Source organism: Mobula birostris, chromosome 26 (genome assembly GCF_030028105.1).
Source record: "Mobula birostris isolate sMobBir1 chromosome 26, sMobBir1.hap1, whole genome shotgun sequence".
Classification (NCBI taxonomy): Eukaryota; Metazoa; Chordata; class Chondrichthyes; order Myliobatiformes; family Myliobatidae; genus Mobula; species Mobula birostris.
The window spans coordinates 20167281-20185322 of record NC_092395.1 but is presented as its reverse complement, the minus strand read 5'-3'; the positions used below and the strand labels follow the sequence as shown (position 1 = coordinate 20185322).

Genomic DNA, 18042 nt, shown 5'->3' with positions numbered 1-18042 from the left:
CAAACAACACTCACAGGCTTAAATAAATAATTTCCTTTCACTTAAACCACAAACTTCACATGAGTGAGAGGCCAATACTGAAAGTTTCAGTTTATAACTGGATCCTAATGTAAAACATTTCCTAAACTGGTTCTGACATAGGAGCTAGGTCCTAAACTAATATCTTCCTTCTATTTATTGCCCTCCTATAGATCCACATCCTTGCCCCTGGAACAGCAAAATTTATCCTGATGTGTTTGCATTCTTCTGTCCCAAAACTTAACCTAACAGTGTATCCAATAATTGATGATCTTCATATTTGTATTCCCTTCTCCTGGCCTACTCCATATTTGAGGAAGACCCACCTTAACTTTCCATCTTAAGTCCAGTGTCTAGGCCCAATAAGCCACTCAATTTGACCTTAACAATGGTTGACTGAGTCACTTCAACCAACCCCAGACATGACTAGCTCATAAGGGGCTTTTACACCCAATGAGATTAATGTCAATTCAGAGATGTGCACTAGGGACCCCCAACAGTCCTCCAAAATTCATATATGCTAGGTGAAGTTAAGGATGCTAGACAACAGCATATTTGAAGCACTACATACATTCCTGCATAAATGAGTTTATATCATTTGATATCTACCGTAACTATTCTCCTAATTCTGATCTTGATATCATGGAAGTAATCCATTAATACTTCCCAAACCTGATCAAGTTTTTCTTTATCTTATTCTGGCAGTATTGCTATCAAAAAAACACCAAACAAAATTTTGAAGGAACACATCAAATGCTGGAGGAACTCAGCAGGCCAGGCAGCATCCATGGAAAAGAGTAAACAGTTGGCGTTTCGGGACATGACCCTTCATTGGGACTTGATAAAGATTTCGGCCAGAAACAACAACTATTTACTCTTCTCCATAGATGCTGCCTGGCCTGCTGAGTTCTTCCAGCATTTGCAGTGTGTTGCTTTAGATTTCCATCATCTGCAGATTTTCTCATGCTTGTGAAAATTTTGAAAGATCTGATTAGTGCAGTTAAAGTGACTCACTTCCAGTCGGATTGAGTTTTAATTGGAATCATGTTCATTCCTACATAGTTCATGCCATTCTCCAAACAATCCCTTTGGAAACTAATATAACAGCTTAACCGAAATCTCAAAATGCTCATCCAGTGTTGAAATTCTAATCTTTAATTATCTCAGTTATCACTCAAAAAGTCCAATAAATGTGGTTCTTCTGATCACTTGGGCCCTACATTTTCAGGAGTGTTGGCCCCTTTTAGCCCCAACCCCTCTCTACCTGAGGCACCATGTTATTGCTGTTATAGGTGACCAATAAAAAATATCTTGCCAACTTGATTAATCAAGGTAAATCAGCGAAGATGAAATATAGTGAAAGAAAATGACAGTAGAACAGTGAGAGAAGAAGAAATTACAACATAGCAACTATTTTAGTCTTCCAATACTTTGCTCATTGGCTTAGTAACAATTAATTAAAGTAACCACATCAACTGAAGATATAAGAAAATGCTCAAGCACATGTGACTTACTTGTTGGTCTGACATATACTTTTAACTTTAAGCAGGGCTTCCCAACAATATTAGGATGAGGTGATGCTGGAAAAAACACAATGAGACATTGTTAGTCCTGTCAGGTTACACTTTTGTTTTAAACATCATGCTCCAGCGATGTCACTGAGGTTAGTATGTGTCCTAACAGCTTAGATAAGAGGTTCCTGACCTGGGGTACATGGACTCCTCCATTAATGGTAAGGCTCATTGGCATAAAAAGGTTGGAACCCCTGGATTAGATAGTTGCAGTTTCACTTTGATCAGACATCTACATATTCAACTCACAAAGAACTATTGTTCCTAATTTAGATTGCCACATTTATGCAGAGAAATCTGGCAAAAAGAAGAGGTGGCCACCTTATCTGCTGGTTCCTAGAGAGATCACAACACTTCATTATGAACCAGAGCACCATTCACTACAGACCACACATAGTCCCACTACATCACCCACTATAGAATATGTTTTATACATTATATACCCTACAGTGCTATTTATTAGAACCCCAAACATCTAGCATTTCAGACCATATTGTATCATTCTTACTGAATGCACATCATTCATTATACATCCTATATCACCATTCCTGAGAAACCCTTTGCACGATTCATTATCATCATATAGTGTCAATTATTAGAGACTGTACCACACCATTCATTATAGCTCCCATGGCACCATTTATTACAGACCCTATAACACTAATTATTGGAGACCCACTGAGCCATTCATCACAGACTTCACAGCACCATTCATTACAAGCCCTCTCACACTAATTGTTGGAGGACCCCACTACACCATCCATTATAGATCCCACAGTGCACCATTCATCATGCACCCTATAGCACCAATTATTAGAGGTCTCATGGCACCATATATTAGATACCACTCAGCACCATATATTAGAGATCCTATAGCACCAATTATTACGTATCTCACAACAATATTTATTATTAGTGTCTGAGCTTTATTCATTATAGATCCCATTGCACCATTCATTATACACCCCCATAGAACCAACCATTATTGACCCCAGTATAATTCATCATAAACCTCAGTATCATTCATTATAGACTCCACAGCATCATTCATTATAGGCCCAACAGCATTATTCATAATAAACCTCAAAGCTCTATTTATTATAGACCTCTTAATACCATTCAAAATAGATCAGCTAGCACTGTTCCTGACTGCAATACCCAATATCCAATTCTGCACTTCATACCCCAGCACTGCTCTATTGCCCACTTCTGCCCTCAACCTCTCCCACTGTCAAAAAACTTCTCTATGGACCACAGACTCCAGAGGTTGTCAGTCCACCACATCAGGCATCACCGGAATTCGCTGGCATCATAGTTTTTTTATCTGTTTTTACACTGAAAATGCATCATTAACATTTCTAAGCACTTGAGTAAGAAAGCATTTATTTGAAATTTACTTTATACTAATTTCCATTTATGTTATATTTTCTTGTCTTACTTTGATACAATAATCTCGGTTTACCTTATCTATGGTATTTAATATTTTATGTAATTTGATGAGACACTCACCAGAACATCTCTTTTCAAAATAATAGCTTTAATAATAGAACCATTGAAATATGAACTACTAAGGATTGGAAACCTTAGCGTAATTGGTTATATTTATTAAATATTTAATATTCTAAATTACCCATTTCATAATTCCTCTCCTTATTTCTGGAATAGTTTCAAATAAAAGACATTGTTCCATTATTTTCCCTCAGTTTTATCCTCTCCACTGGTTGGAGATGTTAATAGCTTACTCCCCACTCCTTGTCCATCATGAACATGTAAAAGATCACAAGAGTTGATGAGGTGCGTGGGCCATTGCACTCTGAACTTTGCTTGACCGTCAACAACAATCTTCTCCGGATCACTGACTGTAACCGTAACACTTTATTCTGCATTCTTGTATTATTTTCTCTTGTGCTAGCACATTACATTATTGTAATGAAATCGTCTGTATGGATGGCATTCAAAACAAAGAGTTTCACTCTACCTCAGTACATGATTAGAATAGACCAATTTTTCATTTTATCTGCTAAGATCACTGATTATCATCAAACTCATGGACCACTCTAAGGAATGTTAAGGTGGCTTTTGCGTATTAAGTTGCCAATCAGAGACTGAACAGTATCTAGTAACAGTAGCCATGACCATTTCTACATCTGTTTTCGATGGATGTTGAAAATCTTCCAGCCAACATTCGATCACGAAGGAGATTTTCAGTTATAAATATATCCAGAATCTGATTTTAGTGCATATAGAATTCTTGAAATACATATTGATCTTTTTTCTTGGTTTTCCATGCCTTCTTAAATTTTGAGCACATTAAATATTTTCAATCCTATATATTTAAAGATGCACCACATTATTCCATACAAATAACAATTGAAAATTACATCAAGTATAAAAATATGATTTTTAAAGTATTGCTAAGGATCAGTAACTATAATCTGATACTTGATTCTAAGGAATTTAATGTGGAGTTCCACTGTGTTGCATTCACCCAACACATTGATGTTCAAACAAATCCACTATGTTAGCCTCATCACCCCTGAATGGACACAGTCTCTACAAGATAAGGGTTAACTCTAAACCTGATATTTGCTGATGCTGAAAAGATTCATTTTCAATCCTATTTTGGCACTTCAAATCACGCATTGTATTGAGATTATCCTTTTAATGTACAACAATATCCATTTGCAGAGAACTATCAAAAATTAGGCATAAGTCTCAGGCAGGGAGAAGTTGAATTAAGTTGGATCAGGCCTGCCAACTTGACATATGTCTCCTTCCCACCTTCTCCTCATAGATACAGAAGCAACAAGTTTTGCCTCTGATGATATATAGTGAAGTCTCAGTGAAAGATGTTACAGGTGGTTATAACTAAACAAAATACTCTGGTAGGAAAAGGTTGGGTGTACAGGCTCATCGCATGTTATAGCTGAGATGCTTTCTCATCATTTTTTAAATGTCTCTGATAATCAAATACATTTACAACTATTCAACTTGCTGCCAATGAATGGAAAGCTAATGGAACTTCAGCTATTGTTGCACAAGGTGTGGAGTATAGGGAAGTTTAGAGTCAACTCTACAGGGTGTCTGGTAAGACGGTACCCGGATTAGAATCAGGTTTATTATCACTGATAGATGAAGTGAAACTTGTTGTTTTGTGGCAGAAGTACAGTGTAAGACATAAAATTTACTAACAGTTACAACATTAAACTGCGAAAATGAAGACTGGTGAGGTAGTTTTCATGGTTTTACAGACCATTCAGAAATCTGATGCCTGACAGGAAGAACCTATTCATAAAATGTTGACTCGGTGCCTTCAGACTCCTGTACTTCCTCCCCAGTGATAGAAATGAGAAGAGAGCATGTTCTGGATGATGAGTGTCCTTAACGATGGATGCCGCCTTCTTGAGGTGGCTCTGCCTTTTCAAGCTGTCCTCGGCAGTGGATAGGGCTCTGCCTCTGATAGACCAATCTACACCTTCTGCAGCCATTTTTAATTCTATGCATTGAAGCCGCCATATCAGGCTGTGATACATCCAGTCAGAATGCTCTCCACTGCACACCTGCAGTGCTTTGGTCTCTATATAGGTATTTATGAATGGTTGTACTAGAATTGCAGGTGGTTCAGGAAAGACCTCTTCTCACTGATACCATCAGAAAGTAGGTACAGGAGCATCAAGACTCACACCACCAAGTTCAGCAACAGTTACCACCCCTCAACCACCAGGCTCTACAACCAGCATTTGCCCCATCATTGAAACGTCCCCACAGCCAATGGACTCACTTTCAAGGACTCTTTATTTGATGTTCGTGTTATTTATTGTATATTTATTTATCATTATTGTTTCTTCTTCTTGTATTTGTATGATTTGTTGTCTTCTGCACTCTGGTTGACATCCAAGTTGGGAGGATTTTCATTGATACTGTTATTGTTATTATTCCATAGATTTATTGAGTATGCCCACAAAAAAATGAGTCTCAGGGTTGTATATGGTGACATATATGTACTTTCAAAATAACATTTATTTTGAACTTTGACTTTGATTTGGTTAATTGCTGGGTAGAAGAGTTGATGGCTGAAAGGGGTTGAGCAGATTAGGCCTGTACTCATTTTGTAATAGAAGAATGAGAGATAATCTTATTGACATGTAAGATTTCTGATGGGAACTGATGGGGTGAATGCTCATGTGGGAAGTCCAGGAGACTCCAAGCCTCTCAGGCGGCCACATCCGTGCCAGGTGCGTCGAGCTGCAGCTCCTTAGGGACTGGGTTAAGGAACTGAAGATGCAGCTCGATGACCTTTGTCTGGTCAGGGAGAGTGAGGAGGTGTTAGAGAGGAGCTATAGGCAGGTAGTCACACCGGGGCCCCGTGAGACAGATAAGTGGGTAACAGTCAGGAGAGGGAAGGGCAAGAGTCAGATGCTAGAGAGCACCCTTGTGGCTGTCCCCCTGAACAATAAGTACTCCTGCTTGAGTACTGTTGGGGGGTGGGGGGGACAGCCTACCTAGGGAAAGCAATAGTGGCTCTGTGGCTCAGAAGGGTAGGAAAAGGAAGAGGATGGCAGCAGTGATGGGGGACGCTATAGTTAGGGGGTCAGACAGGCGATTCTGTGGACGCAGGAAAGAAACACAGATGGTAGTTTGCCTCTCAGGTGCCAGGAGCTGGGATGTTTCTGATTGTGTCCACAATATCTTGAAGTGGGAAGGAGAACAGCCAGAGATCGTGGTACATATTGGTACCAACAACATAAGTAGGAAGAGGGAGGAGGTCCTGAAAACAGACTACAGGGAGATAGGAAGGAGGTTGAGAAGCAGGACCTCAAAGGTAGTAATCTTGGGATTATTGCCTGTGCCACGCGACAGTGAATAGAATAAGGTGAAAAATAAGTGTGTGGCTGAGGGATTGGAGCAGAGGGCAGGGATTCAGATTTCTGGATCATTGGGAACTCTTTTGGGACAGACATGACCTGTACAAAAAGCACTGGAATCCCAGGGGGACCAATATCCTGACGGGGAGGTTTGCAAAGGCTATTGGGGAGAGTTTAAACTAGAATTGCAGTGGGGTGGGAACTGAACTGAAGAGACGGAGAAAGAGGTGGTTGGCTCACACATAGAGAAAGCTTGGAGACAGTGCGAGAAGGAGGATAGACAGTTGATAGAGAAGGGCGCTCAGACCGATGGCTTGAGATGTGTCTATTTTACTGCAAGGAGTATTATGAACAAGGCGACTGAGCTTAGAGCTTGGATCAGTACTTGGAGCTATGATATTGTGGCCATTATAGACACTTGGATGACTCAGGGGCAAGAATGGTTACTTCGAGTGCCAGACTTTAGAGGTTTCAGAAAGGACAGGGAGGGAGGCAAAAGAGGTGGGGGCGTGGCACTGCTGATCAGAGATAGTGTCATAGCTACAGAAAAGGAGGAAGTCATGGAGGGATTGTCTATGGAGTCTCTGTGGGTGGAAGTTAGGAACAGGAAGGGGTCAATAACTCCACTGGGTGTTTTTTATAGAGCACCCAATAGTAACAGGGACATCGAGGAGCAGATAGGGAGACAGATTCTGGAAAGGTGTAATAATAACAGGGTTGTTGTGGTGGAAGATTTTAACTTCCCAAATACCGATTGACATCTCCCTTGAGCAAGGGGTTTAGATGGGGTGGAGTTTGTTAGGTGTGTTCAGGAAGGTTTCTTGACGTAGTATGTCGATAAACCTACAAAAGGAGAGGCTGTACTTGATCTGGTACTGGGAAATGAACCTGGTCAGGTGTCAGGTCTCTCAGTGGGAGACAGTGATCACAATTCTATCTCCTTTACCATAGCATTGGAGAGGGATAGGATAAGACAAGTTAAGAAAGTGCTTAATTGCAGTAAGGGAAAATATAAGGCTATCAGGCAGGAACTTGGAAGCATACAAGGGGTGATTGATAAGTTTGTGGCCTAAGGTAGAAGAAGATGAGTTATTAACTTCAAACTTTCTGCATTATCACTCAAAGAGTTGAACTGCACGTGCATGTAACGAGAGCGTCTTGGACCTTCAGGTGGTCCACAGCAGGGGTGATGTTCGTGGCCTAAGGTAGAAGGAGATGAGTTATACAGCTCTCGTTACATGCACGTGCAGTTCAACTCTTTGAGTGATTATGCAGAAAGTTTGAAGTTAATAACTCATCTCCTTCTACCTTAGGCCACAAACTCATCAATCATCCCTGCTGTGGACCACTTCTGGAGGTTCAAGACACCGACTTCTACAAAGAAGGGATCCATATGCTCCACGACCGCTGGACTAAGTGTGTAAATGTAGGAAAAATAAATGCACCAGGTTTTCTAAAATTGACTCCTTCTACCTTAGGCCAAGAACTTATCGATCACCCCTCACAAATTGGAAACAGATATTCTCAGGGAAACATACAGAAGAAATGTGGCAAATGTTCAGGGGATATTTGCGTGTAGTTCTGCATAGGTACGTTCCAATGACACAGGGAAAGGATGGTAAGGGACAGGAACCATGCTGTACAAAGGCTGTTGTAAATCTAGTGAAGAAGAAAAGAAGAACTTGCGAAAGGTTCAAAAAACTAGGTAATGATAGAGATCTAGAAGATTATAAAGCTAGCAGGAAGAAGCTTAAGAATGAAGTTAGGAGAGCCAGAAGGGGCTATGAGAAGGCCTTGGCGGACATCATTAAGGAAAACCCCAAGGCATTCTACAAGTATGTGAAGAGCAAGAGGATAAGACGTGAGAGAATAGGACCAATCAAGTGTGACAGTGGAAAAGTGTGTATGGAACTGGAGGAGATAGCAGAGGTACTTAATGAATACTTTGCTTCAGTATTCACGACGGAAGAGGACCTTGGCGATTGTAGGGAAGACTTACAGCGGACTGAAAAGCTCGAGCATGTAGATATTAAGGAACAGGATGTGCTGGAGCTCTTGGAAAGCATCAAGTTGGATAAGTCACCGGGACCGGATGGGATGTAACCCAGGCTACTGTGGGAGGCGAAGGAGAAGATTGCTGAGCCTCTGGCGATGATCTTTGCATCAATGGGAACGGGAGAGGTTCCGGAAGATTGGAGGGTTGCGGATGTTGTTCCCTTATTCAAGAAAGGGAGTAGAGATAGCCCAGGAAATTATACGCCAGTGAGTCTTACTTCAGTAGTTGGTAAGTTGATGGAGCAGATCCTGAATGGCAGGATTTGTGAACATTTGGAGATGCATAATATGATTAGGAAAAGTCAGCATGGTTTTGTCAAAGGCAGATCGTGCCTTACGAGCCTGACTGAATTTTTTGAGGATGAGACTAAACACATTGATGAAGGTAGAGCAATAGATGTAGTGTATACCGATTTCAGCAAGGTATCCCAGTATCCCAAGCACAAAATAATCTGCAGATGCTGTTGTCAAAGGAACACTCACAATGCACTGGAGGAACTCAGCAGGTCAGTCAGCATCAGTTGAAAAGATTAATCGACGTTTCGGGCCGAAACCCTTCGTCAGGACTGAAGGAAGAACTTCGGGGAGGGTTTGAAGAATGCTGGTAGTTGAAAAAAACAGTGATTTGAAAGACAAAGGGGTGGGGGAGGGGAAGCAGGGAGGTGATTGGCAGGAGAACAATGCGCAGTAGTAGAAGGAGGCGGAACTATGAGGGAGGTAATGTGAAATAGGGATAGAGGAAGAGAGGGGGAGGGAATTACCGGAGGTTGGAGAATTCTATGTTCATATCAAGGGGCTGGAGACTACCTAGACGGTATAGGAGGTGTTGCTCCTCCAACCTGAGTTTAGCCTCATCATGGCAGTAGAGGAGGCCATGTATGGACATATCTGAGTGGGAATGGGAAGCAGAGTTGAAGTGGGTAGCTACCGGGAGATCCTGTCTGTTGTGGCGGATAGAGTGGAGGTGCTCGATGAAGCAGTCCCCCAATCTGCGTTGGGTTTCACCAATGTAGAGGAGGCCGCACCGTGAGCACCGGATACTGATGTAGAGGAGGCCGCACCGGGAGCACCATTCAGAGCCCCAAACAGTCCTTCCAGGTGAGGCAACACTTCACTTGCGAATCTGTTGGGGTCATCTTTTGCATCCGGTGCTCCCGGTGCGGCCTATTGGTGAAACCCAACGCAGATTGAGGGACCGCTTCGTCGAGCACCTCCACTCCGTCCGCCACACAGACAGGATCTCCCGGTAGCCACCCACTTCAACTCTGCTTCCCATTCCCATTCAGATACGTCTATACATGGGCTCCTCTACTGCCATGATGAGGCTAAACTCAGGTTGGAGGAACAACACCTCATACCGTCTAGGTAGTCTCCAGCCCTTTGGTATGAACATAGAATTCTCCAACTTCCGGTAATTCCCTCCCCTCTCTTCCTCTATCTCTATTTCACATCACCTCCCTCATAGTTCCACCTCCTTCTACTACTGCGCATTGTTCTCCTGCCAATCACCTCCCTGCTTCCCCTCCCCCACCCCTTTGTCTTTCAAATTACTGTTTTTTTCAACTACCAACATTCTTCAAACCCTCCTCAAAGTTCTTCCTTCAGTCCTGACGAAGGGCTTCGGCCCGAAACGTCGACTAATCTTTTCAACTGATACTGACTGACCTGCTGAGTTCCTCCAGCGCATTGTGAGTATCCCAGTATCCCATGCAAGGCTTATGGAGAAAGTAAGGAGGCATTGGATCCAAGGGGACATTGCTTTGTGAATAGAGAACTGGCTTGCCCACAGAAGGCAAAGATTAGTTGTAGATGGGTGATATTCTGCATGGAGGTTGGTGACCAGTGGTGTGCCTCAGGGATCTGTTCTGGGACCCCCACTCTTCGTGATTTTTACAAATGACCTGGATGAGGAAGTGGAGGGATGGGTTAGTAAATTTGCTGATGACACAAAGATTGCGGGTGTCGATGATAATGTAGAGGGCTGTCAAAGGTTACAGCGGGACACTGATAGAATGCAAAACTGGACTGAGAAGTGGCAGATGGAGTTCAACCCAGATAAGTATGAGGTGGTTCATTTTGGTAGGTCAAATATGATGGCAGAATATGGTATTAATGGTAAGATTCTTGGCAGTGTGGAGAATCAGAGGGATCTTGGGGTCTGAGTCCATAGGACACTCAAAGCTGCTGCGCAGGTTGACTGCATGGATAAGAAGGCATACGGTACATTGGCCTTCAGCGATCGTGGGATTGAGTTTAAGAGCCAAAAGGTAATGTTGCAGCTATATAGGACCCTGGTCAGACCCCACTTGGAGTACTGTGCTCAATTCTGGTCGCTTTACTACAGGAAGGATGTGGAAACCATAGGAAGGGTGCAGAGGGGATTTACAAGGATGTTGCTTGGATTGGGGAGCATGCCTTATGAGAACAGTTTGAGTGAACTCGGCCTCTTCTTCTGGGAGCGACGAAGGATGAGAGGTGACCTGATAGAGGTGTACAAGATACTGAGACCGCATTGATCGTGTGGATAGTCAGAGGCTTTTTCCCAGGGCTGAGATGGCTAGCACGAGAGGGTACAGTTTTAAGGTGCTTGGAAGCAGGTTCACAGTAGCTGTCAGGGGTAAGTTTTTTACGCAGAGAGTGGTGACTGCGTGGAATGGGCTGCCGGTGACGGTGGTGGAGGCGGATACGATAGGGTCTTTTAAGAGACTCCTGGATAGGTACATGGAGCTTAGAAAAATAGAGAGCTATGGGTAACCCTAGGTAATTTCTAAGGTAAGGACATGTTTGGCACAGCTTTGTGGGCCGAAGGACCTGTACTGTACTGTAGGTTTTCTATGCTCTATGTTCTAAAACTTATATCTTTCTAATATCTGTCAGGAGTACTCCATTCAAAGAACAGGTTTTGATCCACTGCAGGACCGGTTGTTGCTGGGACAAAGAAGCAGTTTTGTTGCCTGTGTTACCAGTGTTGGACTTCCCAGACTTACCATGGGTCTGCATGTGAGCTGGAAGTTGCATAGAGTATTGTGCAAAAGTCTTAGGCACATATATCTAGGATGCCTTAGACTTTTGCACAGTACTGTAGCAATTTTATGTATTGCACTGTCCTGCTGGCACAAGAAAAAACAAATTTCATGATGTATGTGAGTGATGATAAACCTGATTTTGATATGGATCTCTGTTGTGGACTGAGAGTGGCGAGGGGGCAGGGAGAGGAAATTCACGGTTGAAAAAAGGGGAAGGGAGAGGGGAGGGAACGGGAAGCATTCTGTAATGATCAATAAACCAATTGTTTGGAATCAAATGACCTTGCCTGGTGTCTCAGGGCTGGGTGTGACTGCACCCGCGTCACCCCGTTATTCCTTCTCTGCCACCTGTCCCACAACCCTCCCTTGGTGCTCCACCCTTGCCATTCCCAACCTTTGCTCCCGCCAGATTTACAAACTCGCTCTCCGCTCCACGTTGACAAATACAGTGCTGTGCAGAAGTCTTAGCTACGTGTCTATATGTACCTAAGACCTTTGCACAGTTCTGTAACTGAGGAATGCCTGAATATTGTAGAACGTAAAAGTAACTCGGCACATTATATCAGGTGGATAAGCTTGATTTCATAGGTAGTCTTAAGGAAGTATGTGTAGATTTATAAAGAAAGAATTCTAAGATTAGTTTAATTTGTCATAAGAACATTGAAGCATTCAGCAAAATACAGTGTTTCTATCAAGTCAAACCAGCAAAAATTGTGCTGGGCAGCCCACAAGTGCTGCCATGCTTATCATGCCAGACATCCCACCTCTCCCGGAAGTTCCGGGAGTCTCCCGCATATTGATAGCGACTCCCTGATGCCCAGAAATGATATATAATATCCTGGAAATCGATTTTTTTTTGAGGGGGAAAGGGAGAGGGAGAGGGAGAGGGAGAGCGAGTATCCTGATTGGTCTCTCTTCGTGCTAAGTAGACCTATCAGTATTCTCTGTGGGCGGGCTTTACAGTCGACCTCAAAAATAGTGACAGCGTTGCTCGCTGCACTGTTTGCAACAGTGACTTTTCTATTGCCCATGGTGGGTTAAAATGTAAAAGACGTGTTGAGGTGAGTTTAACAGGTGTCATCCGTTCATTAGCATAGCTAACGTTATTTAAACTAGCTGGCTAGCTGCTAAGGAGCTACTCTATTGATGTCTTACGTGATGAGGCCAAACTGTAGACTTGCTTAAAGTTGTAATAGAATAAACATGATAATATAATATAAGTAAATATTTTAATGTCACATTTTCTGCATATACCCAACTTGGTTTACAGATTAGACAAAATCACTAAACAAAGTATCAGATACACCCTTGGAGGTCAACTGGGGGGCGGGGGGGATATGGAGTTGCAGGGGGCGAGGGTGCTACCTCCCTGAAATGAGTTTTTGCAGGGTGGGATGTCTGTACATGCACACAACTCACTAACCCTAACGGTACGACTTTGGACTGTGGGAGGAGAACTGGAGCACTCGGAGGAAACCCACATTGTCACGGGGAGAACATGCAAAGTCCTTACAGACTGTGGTGGGAATTGGACCAGGATATTACAGCTGGTATTGAAATAGCATTCTTAAGTTTAACTATAGATGCTTCTGGAAAAAAATGGCAATAATTGGCTCCACACTTCCCGTTAGATACAATGTGAATGGCTTTGGTAGCTTGAAGCAGAATAGGAGCGATGGTGGATGCATATCTATACAACAGTTTTAAACTGACACGAGTTGAGCTAAAGGTCATGTAACAATGACCTTGGAGCCACTGAGATGTAACGTGACATTCTGCATTCACAGTACCACGGTGTCATCGTGTATGGCTGAAAAGGGGTTAAAGTATTTCGGAATTCTGAAAGGAGTTTGCCCAGATGTCAATCTCTGGCTAAACCGTGTGCACTGGACCTCAACAGGGTAAAAAGGAAAATGAACAAAGCATGGCAAGGGTGCGTTCATCCAGTGAGACAAGATGAATTTAGTTTTTGTCCTCCTTATTTCTTTGTAGTCACTTGGGATGTCTGTAAGAACAGGTCTGATAGACACACTCTTTGTCCAGAGATAAGAGAGTCACTCTGTCTGGCTCTGGGATACAGCAGTACAATGTAGCTGGATGGAAATTTAGGTTCGTCTTACTGAATAAGGTTGAATGTCTTAAAGGCAAATGCCCCTCAGAGGATGTTCAATGTGAGCAATGTATTGAGGAGATCACCACCTGCCTTGCATTGTTGCCACTGGCAGGAGCTCTCTGTGCTCCCAGCACGGAATGCCTGTGAAGCCCATTTTCTTTTCACCTTTGACCAGAATGAACAACCAAAATGTCAAAGATCGTTACCCTTCCAAAGAGCTGGTGTTGATCTAGCTGTGGCAGTTCGAATTCATTTGACTTCAGTCATTGCAGGGGCACCGGAAAATTTACATACGGACCGAGCTGAACTGAGATGGCCAATGGCCATATCTGAGACATGAACAGTTTTTTTTAAAAGAAAAAATGGGTTCATGCCTTCAGCAAAATAGCAGGGCAGTAAATTTCATTAGAATTTAGATGAGACTCTTTAATACTCACACAGAGTCCAATTTCACGATGGCCATGCTTTCACTACGTTAACGCTTAGCTCTAGCACAAGTAATTTAAACCTCTGACAGCATACTACTGGAAGTCAGATTCTATTTGCATTAAGCTACAAACTGGACACTAGTCTTCTGGGATAACCCTGTGCTTCTGTTCAACATGCTTTCTATTAATGTTCTTTGAATTATTTCACCCATCCCTCAGAATTTTTCCCAGTTCTCTTAGCAGTATGAACTCTCCTCAAGGTATATTTCTGCAAACTCTGCCCGTTTTGTGGTCCCTCACAAGAGGCTGCAGACTTACTATTGACAATTGATTTGATAATGGAACAAATCAGCTTGAGCATAATTCTAAGGGAAGGTTGATCGGGTGACCTTCAGAAGCACGACCATGTCTCTGTTTCCTCTCCTGGAATCACAGTGAATCAGAATCAGAATCAGGTTTATTATCACAGACAGGTCGGAAAACCACACCTCCCAAACTCAGAGATTTTCCACGGCAACCACGCCTCCTGAACTCAAGTGGATGTTTAGGGCCCTAGATGTAAGACAGCCACAAATAAATCTGACAGGGAGCCCAACAGAGCGTTGAGAATATGAAACTTACTCCCATTGAGAGTGATGAAGGTGGATCACTTAAAAGGACAGTCACATACTGGAAAAAGGAATGGTTGCTGGGGGAGATGGAATGAGAGCATTGTGTGGAATATGGGACCATTCTCTTTGCAGAGAATACCTAAATTCAGTCTGCTGGGAGGATCCTGAGCTTCCTGTTACATACCATTTTAATAATCAATCCCACTCATATTCTGACCTATCCATCTGTGACCTCCTTAATTGCCATAGTGAAACCTAAAGTTGAAGATCAATAATCTAGTCAGTTTGCAAATCTCTGGAATGAACACTGAATTTTATAACTTTCGATAATTCTGGAGGCAGAGCAGAGTTAAGATGGTGCTAAATGGCACTCCTTTGCTTGCATCTTCAGAAACAGCTCTATTTCCATCTTTAATATCTTTTTTTTTTCCTTTCAGGGTTCTTTTGAAGACCCCGAGTTACACGCTGACTTCAGTTCTTTGCAGGAATGGGGCCTGCTCTCAGGGTTTCATACTGGCCGCTGTTCGGCACGCCAAGGGCTCGGCCTAAGAGTCCGGCTCAGATTTAGAAGCCTAGGATCTTGGGGCTCTGGAGACGGGCAGATCGAGGCTCGGTGTCACGGCGGGAGACCCATGTGTTATCGGGGGAGTCAGTATATCTACGGCTGTGTGCCCGGAGACCCGAGATCTTTGAGATCTTTGGGCACCTTGGTACGTCGAATACCGGGTGAAACATGAAGTCTTTGGGGTAACTGCACGTCTGTGTCTTTGCTATCGCTTTGCTCACGCTTGAGTGCTCAGTGACGGTGCCAATGCATTTTTTGCCGGTGGGGGGAGGGGGGATTGTTGCTTGCTGCCACTTGTGCATGGGAGGGAGGGGAGCTGGGGGGACTTTTGGGGTCTAACATTTGACTGTCATTCATTCTTTGGGGCACTCCTCTGTTTTTATGGATGTTTGTGAAGAAAAAGCATTTCAGGATGTATATTGTATACATTTCTCTGACATTAAATTGGACCTTTGACCCTTTGAACTCTTTCTCATCAATTCTTCTTGTTATATTTAAGCCCCTTCCTCACCATGCTTCTTTTAAATGCCTTACCAGTACTCCTTATTAGCAGATCTGTCTTATCCTATTGCACTCGTCTTTTGTCCTATGCCTCTCTCCTTGCCCGAGCTCTGCTCTGAAAACTGTAAACTCTCCACTCTCCTCTCCAACTATAAGGAAGGGCCATTGGGCCATTGATCTAAAACATTGACTGGCTTCTCATTCTATAGACGCTGATTGACTGGCTGAATTCTTCCAGCAGTTCTATTTTTGTTATGGGACTATTCAGGCTGTTTCTGTGCTGGAATTCAATGCAACTCATAGTCTGTACTGCACAGTACATGCTTTGTTATTTGTTCTGCTTTGAATCTTGATTGATCTACCCATAGCCATATCAAAGTTGCATTCAAAATTCTGGTACAAACTAGATGTTACATTGCAGTTAACAAAAATATGTATAAAATCATGCCAGCTGTTATTTCATTTTGTATTACAGGAATACATATCAATAAAACATTTAAGTGACGTTATTACTAGCAATGACTATTTTATACCAGATTGTTGCACATTTTTGTAAATTAAATTCCAGATGATAAAGCTATTTCTCTCTTTTATGTCTAGATAATTAACTGTTCTATTGATGAGGCTCTTTATTTAGTTTGGAGAGTTCTTTTTTCAAATACACAACTTTGCAAGAAATCTGATTGATTTTTTTTTTCTTTCAATTTTAATGTTCACAGGGATGCAGGATGTTTGTACTGAACAACCAAATTTCCATTCCCCACCAAACCTCCCTGTAACTCTTACCCTATGCTGGTGCCCAATCATTTCACTTGATTGCACTAGGGAGGGTTATTTTAGGCAGCGGGGGGGCCCTAACTTTAAAACCTCAAGTCCTATCTCAAACTCAATGGCTGACACAGTGAAGTCAATATTCACACTGACTGCTTGTTTGTTATTTACATATACCATTTCTTCAACACTTATTGGATTTGATGTTGGTCCACCTAATCAATAAAATAATTAAATGACATGGAATTGGAAGAGAAAATATAGAGTCCTACAGAGCAGCCAATGACATTTTCCAGCTTCTGGGGTTACCTTGAAGTGCAGTCCCTTTTCTAGTACAGTAAACACAAAAAAAAAACTCATTTATGTAGAGCAAGCTCCTACAAAGTTCAAAGTGCAATGATCAGAGTCACAAAGATACACAGCACAGCACTGGGCCCTTCAGCCCATAACATGCATGCCAGCCATCCACAATAATCTCATTTGCCTGCATTAAATCAGTATCTTGCTATGCTTTGCCTATTCAACTGCCTATTAAACAGCCACTAAAACATAGTGATTGTATTCCACCACCTCCTCTGGAAACACATTCCAAATACCATCTCATCTCTATGTTAAAAAAAACTTTCTCCTCAAATCCCACTTAATGCTCTTTCCTCTCACTTTAAATCTTTGTCCTCTTGCTTTTGATAATCCTACCATGGGGAAAAAATTCTGACTATCCAGAGCACTCATAATTTTATCCATATCCTCAGGTTCAACCATTCCAGGAAAAACAAGCTTAACCTATTCAATCTCTCCCCATAATTAAAGTAAATCCATTCCATGCAACATCCTGATGAATATCTTCTGCACTCGCTCTTACACAATCACCACTTTGTGGCTACCAAGTTCCAAGTGCAGTTTAACAAATTATTTTGTAATGTTGCAACACAACTCTGACATCTACGTCGCGATTTATAAAGACAAGCCTTTTTCACCACTCTGTCTATCTATGCTGCCACTTTCAAGGATCTACAGACTTGAATCCCAAGATCTCTTTGTTCATCAACATTTCTTAGTGCCCTAACATTTAATGTATAAATCCTAGTCCTAAATGACCTCTCAAAATGTACCACATCACACTTGTTAAGATTAAAATCCACCTGGCAATATTCAATCCTACTTTCAATATAATCTTTATCCTCAGCTTCAGATAATCTTTCTCAACATCCACAACACCACCAATTGTCATGCCATCTGTAAGCTTATTGATCATTTCTTCTTCATTCACATCCAAGTCACTAATATGGTGCTATGCAAAAGACTCAGGCACATATATATAGCTAGGCTCATCATCATTATGTGCCACGTCGTATGATGTAGGCAATCACGGGCTCGTGATCATGATTGCTCTTGGCAAATTTTCTACAGGTTTGCCATTGCCTTCTTCTGGGCAGTTCTGTATATTGCTTAAAATAGGAAGGTGGGTGGGAAACAGAAAAAGAATACTTCGCTTTGTATTAGTTTAGTAGTATTGAG

The 18042-nt window shown here is 42.3% G+C and overlaps 1 protein-coding gene across 2 annotated transcripts in view; it reads right to left on the bottom strand.

The window, feature by feature from the left end:
• Positions 1-18042, bottom strand: part of LOC140188009 (ephrin-A5-like) — a 454565-nt gene that overhangs the window by 13850 nt on the left and 422673 nt on the right. For both annotated transcript variants that reach the window (XM_072243885.1, XM_072243886.1), the window contains exon 3: positions 1533-1598. In XM_072243885.1, coding sequence (XP_072099986.1) covers positions 1533-1598 — 66 coding nt within the window. The remainder of the gene's footprint in view (positions 1-1532; positions 1599-18042) is intronic.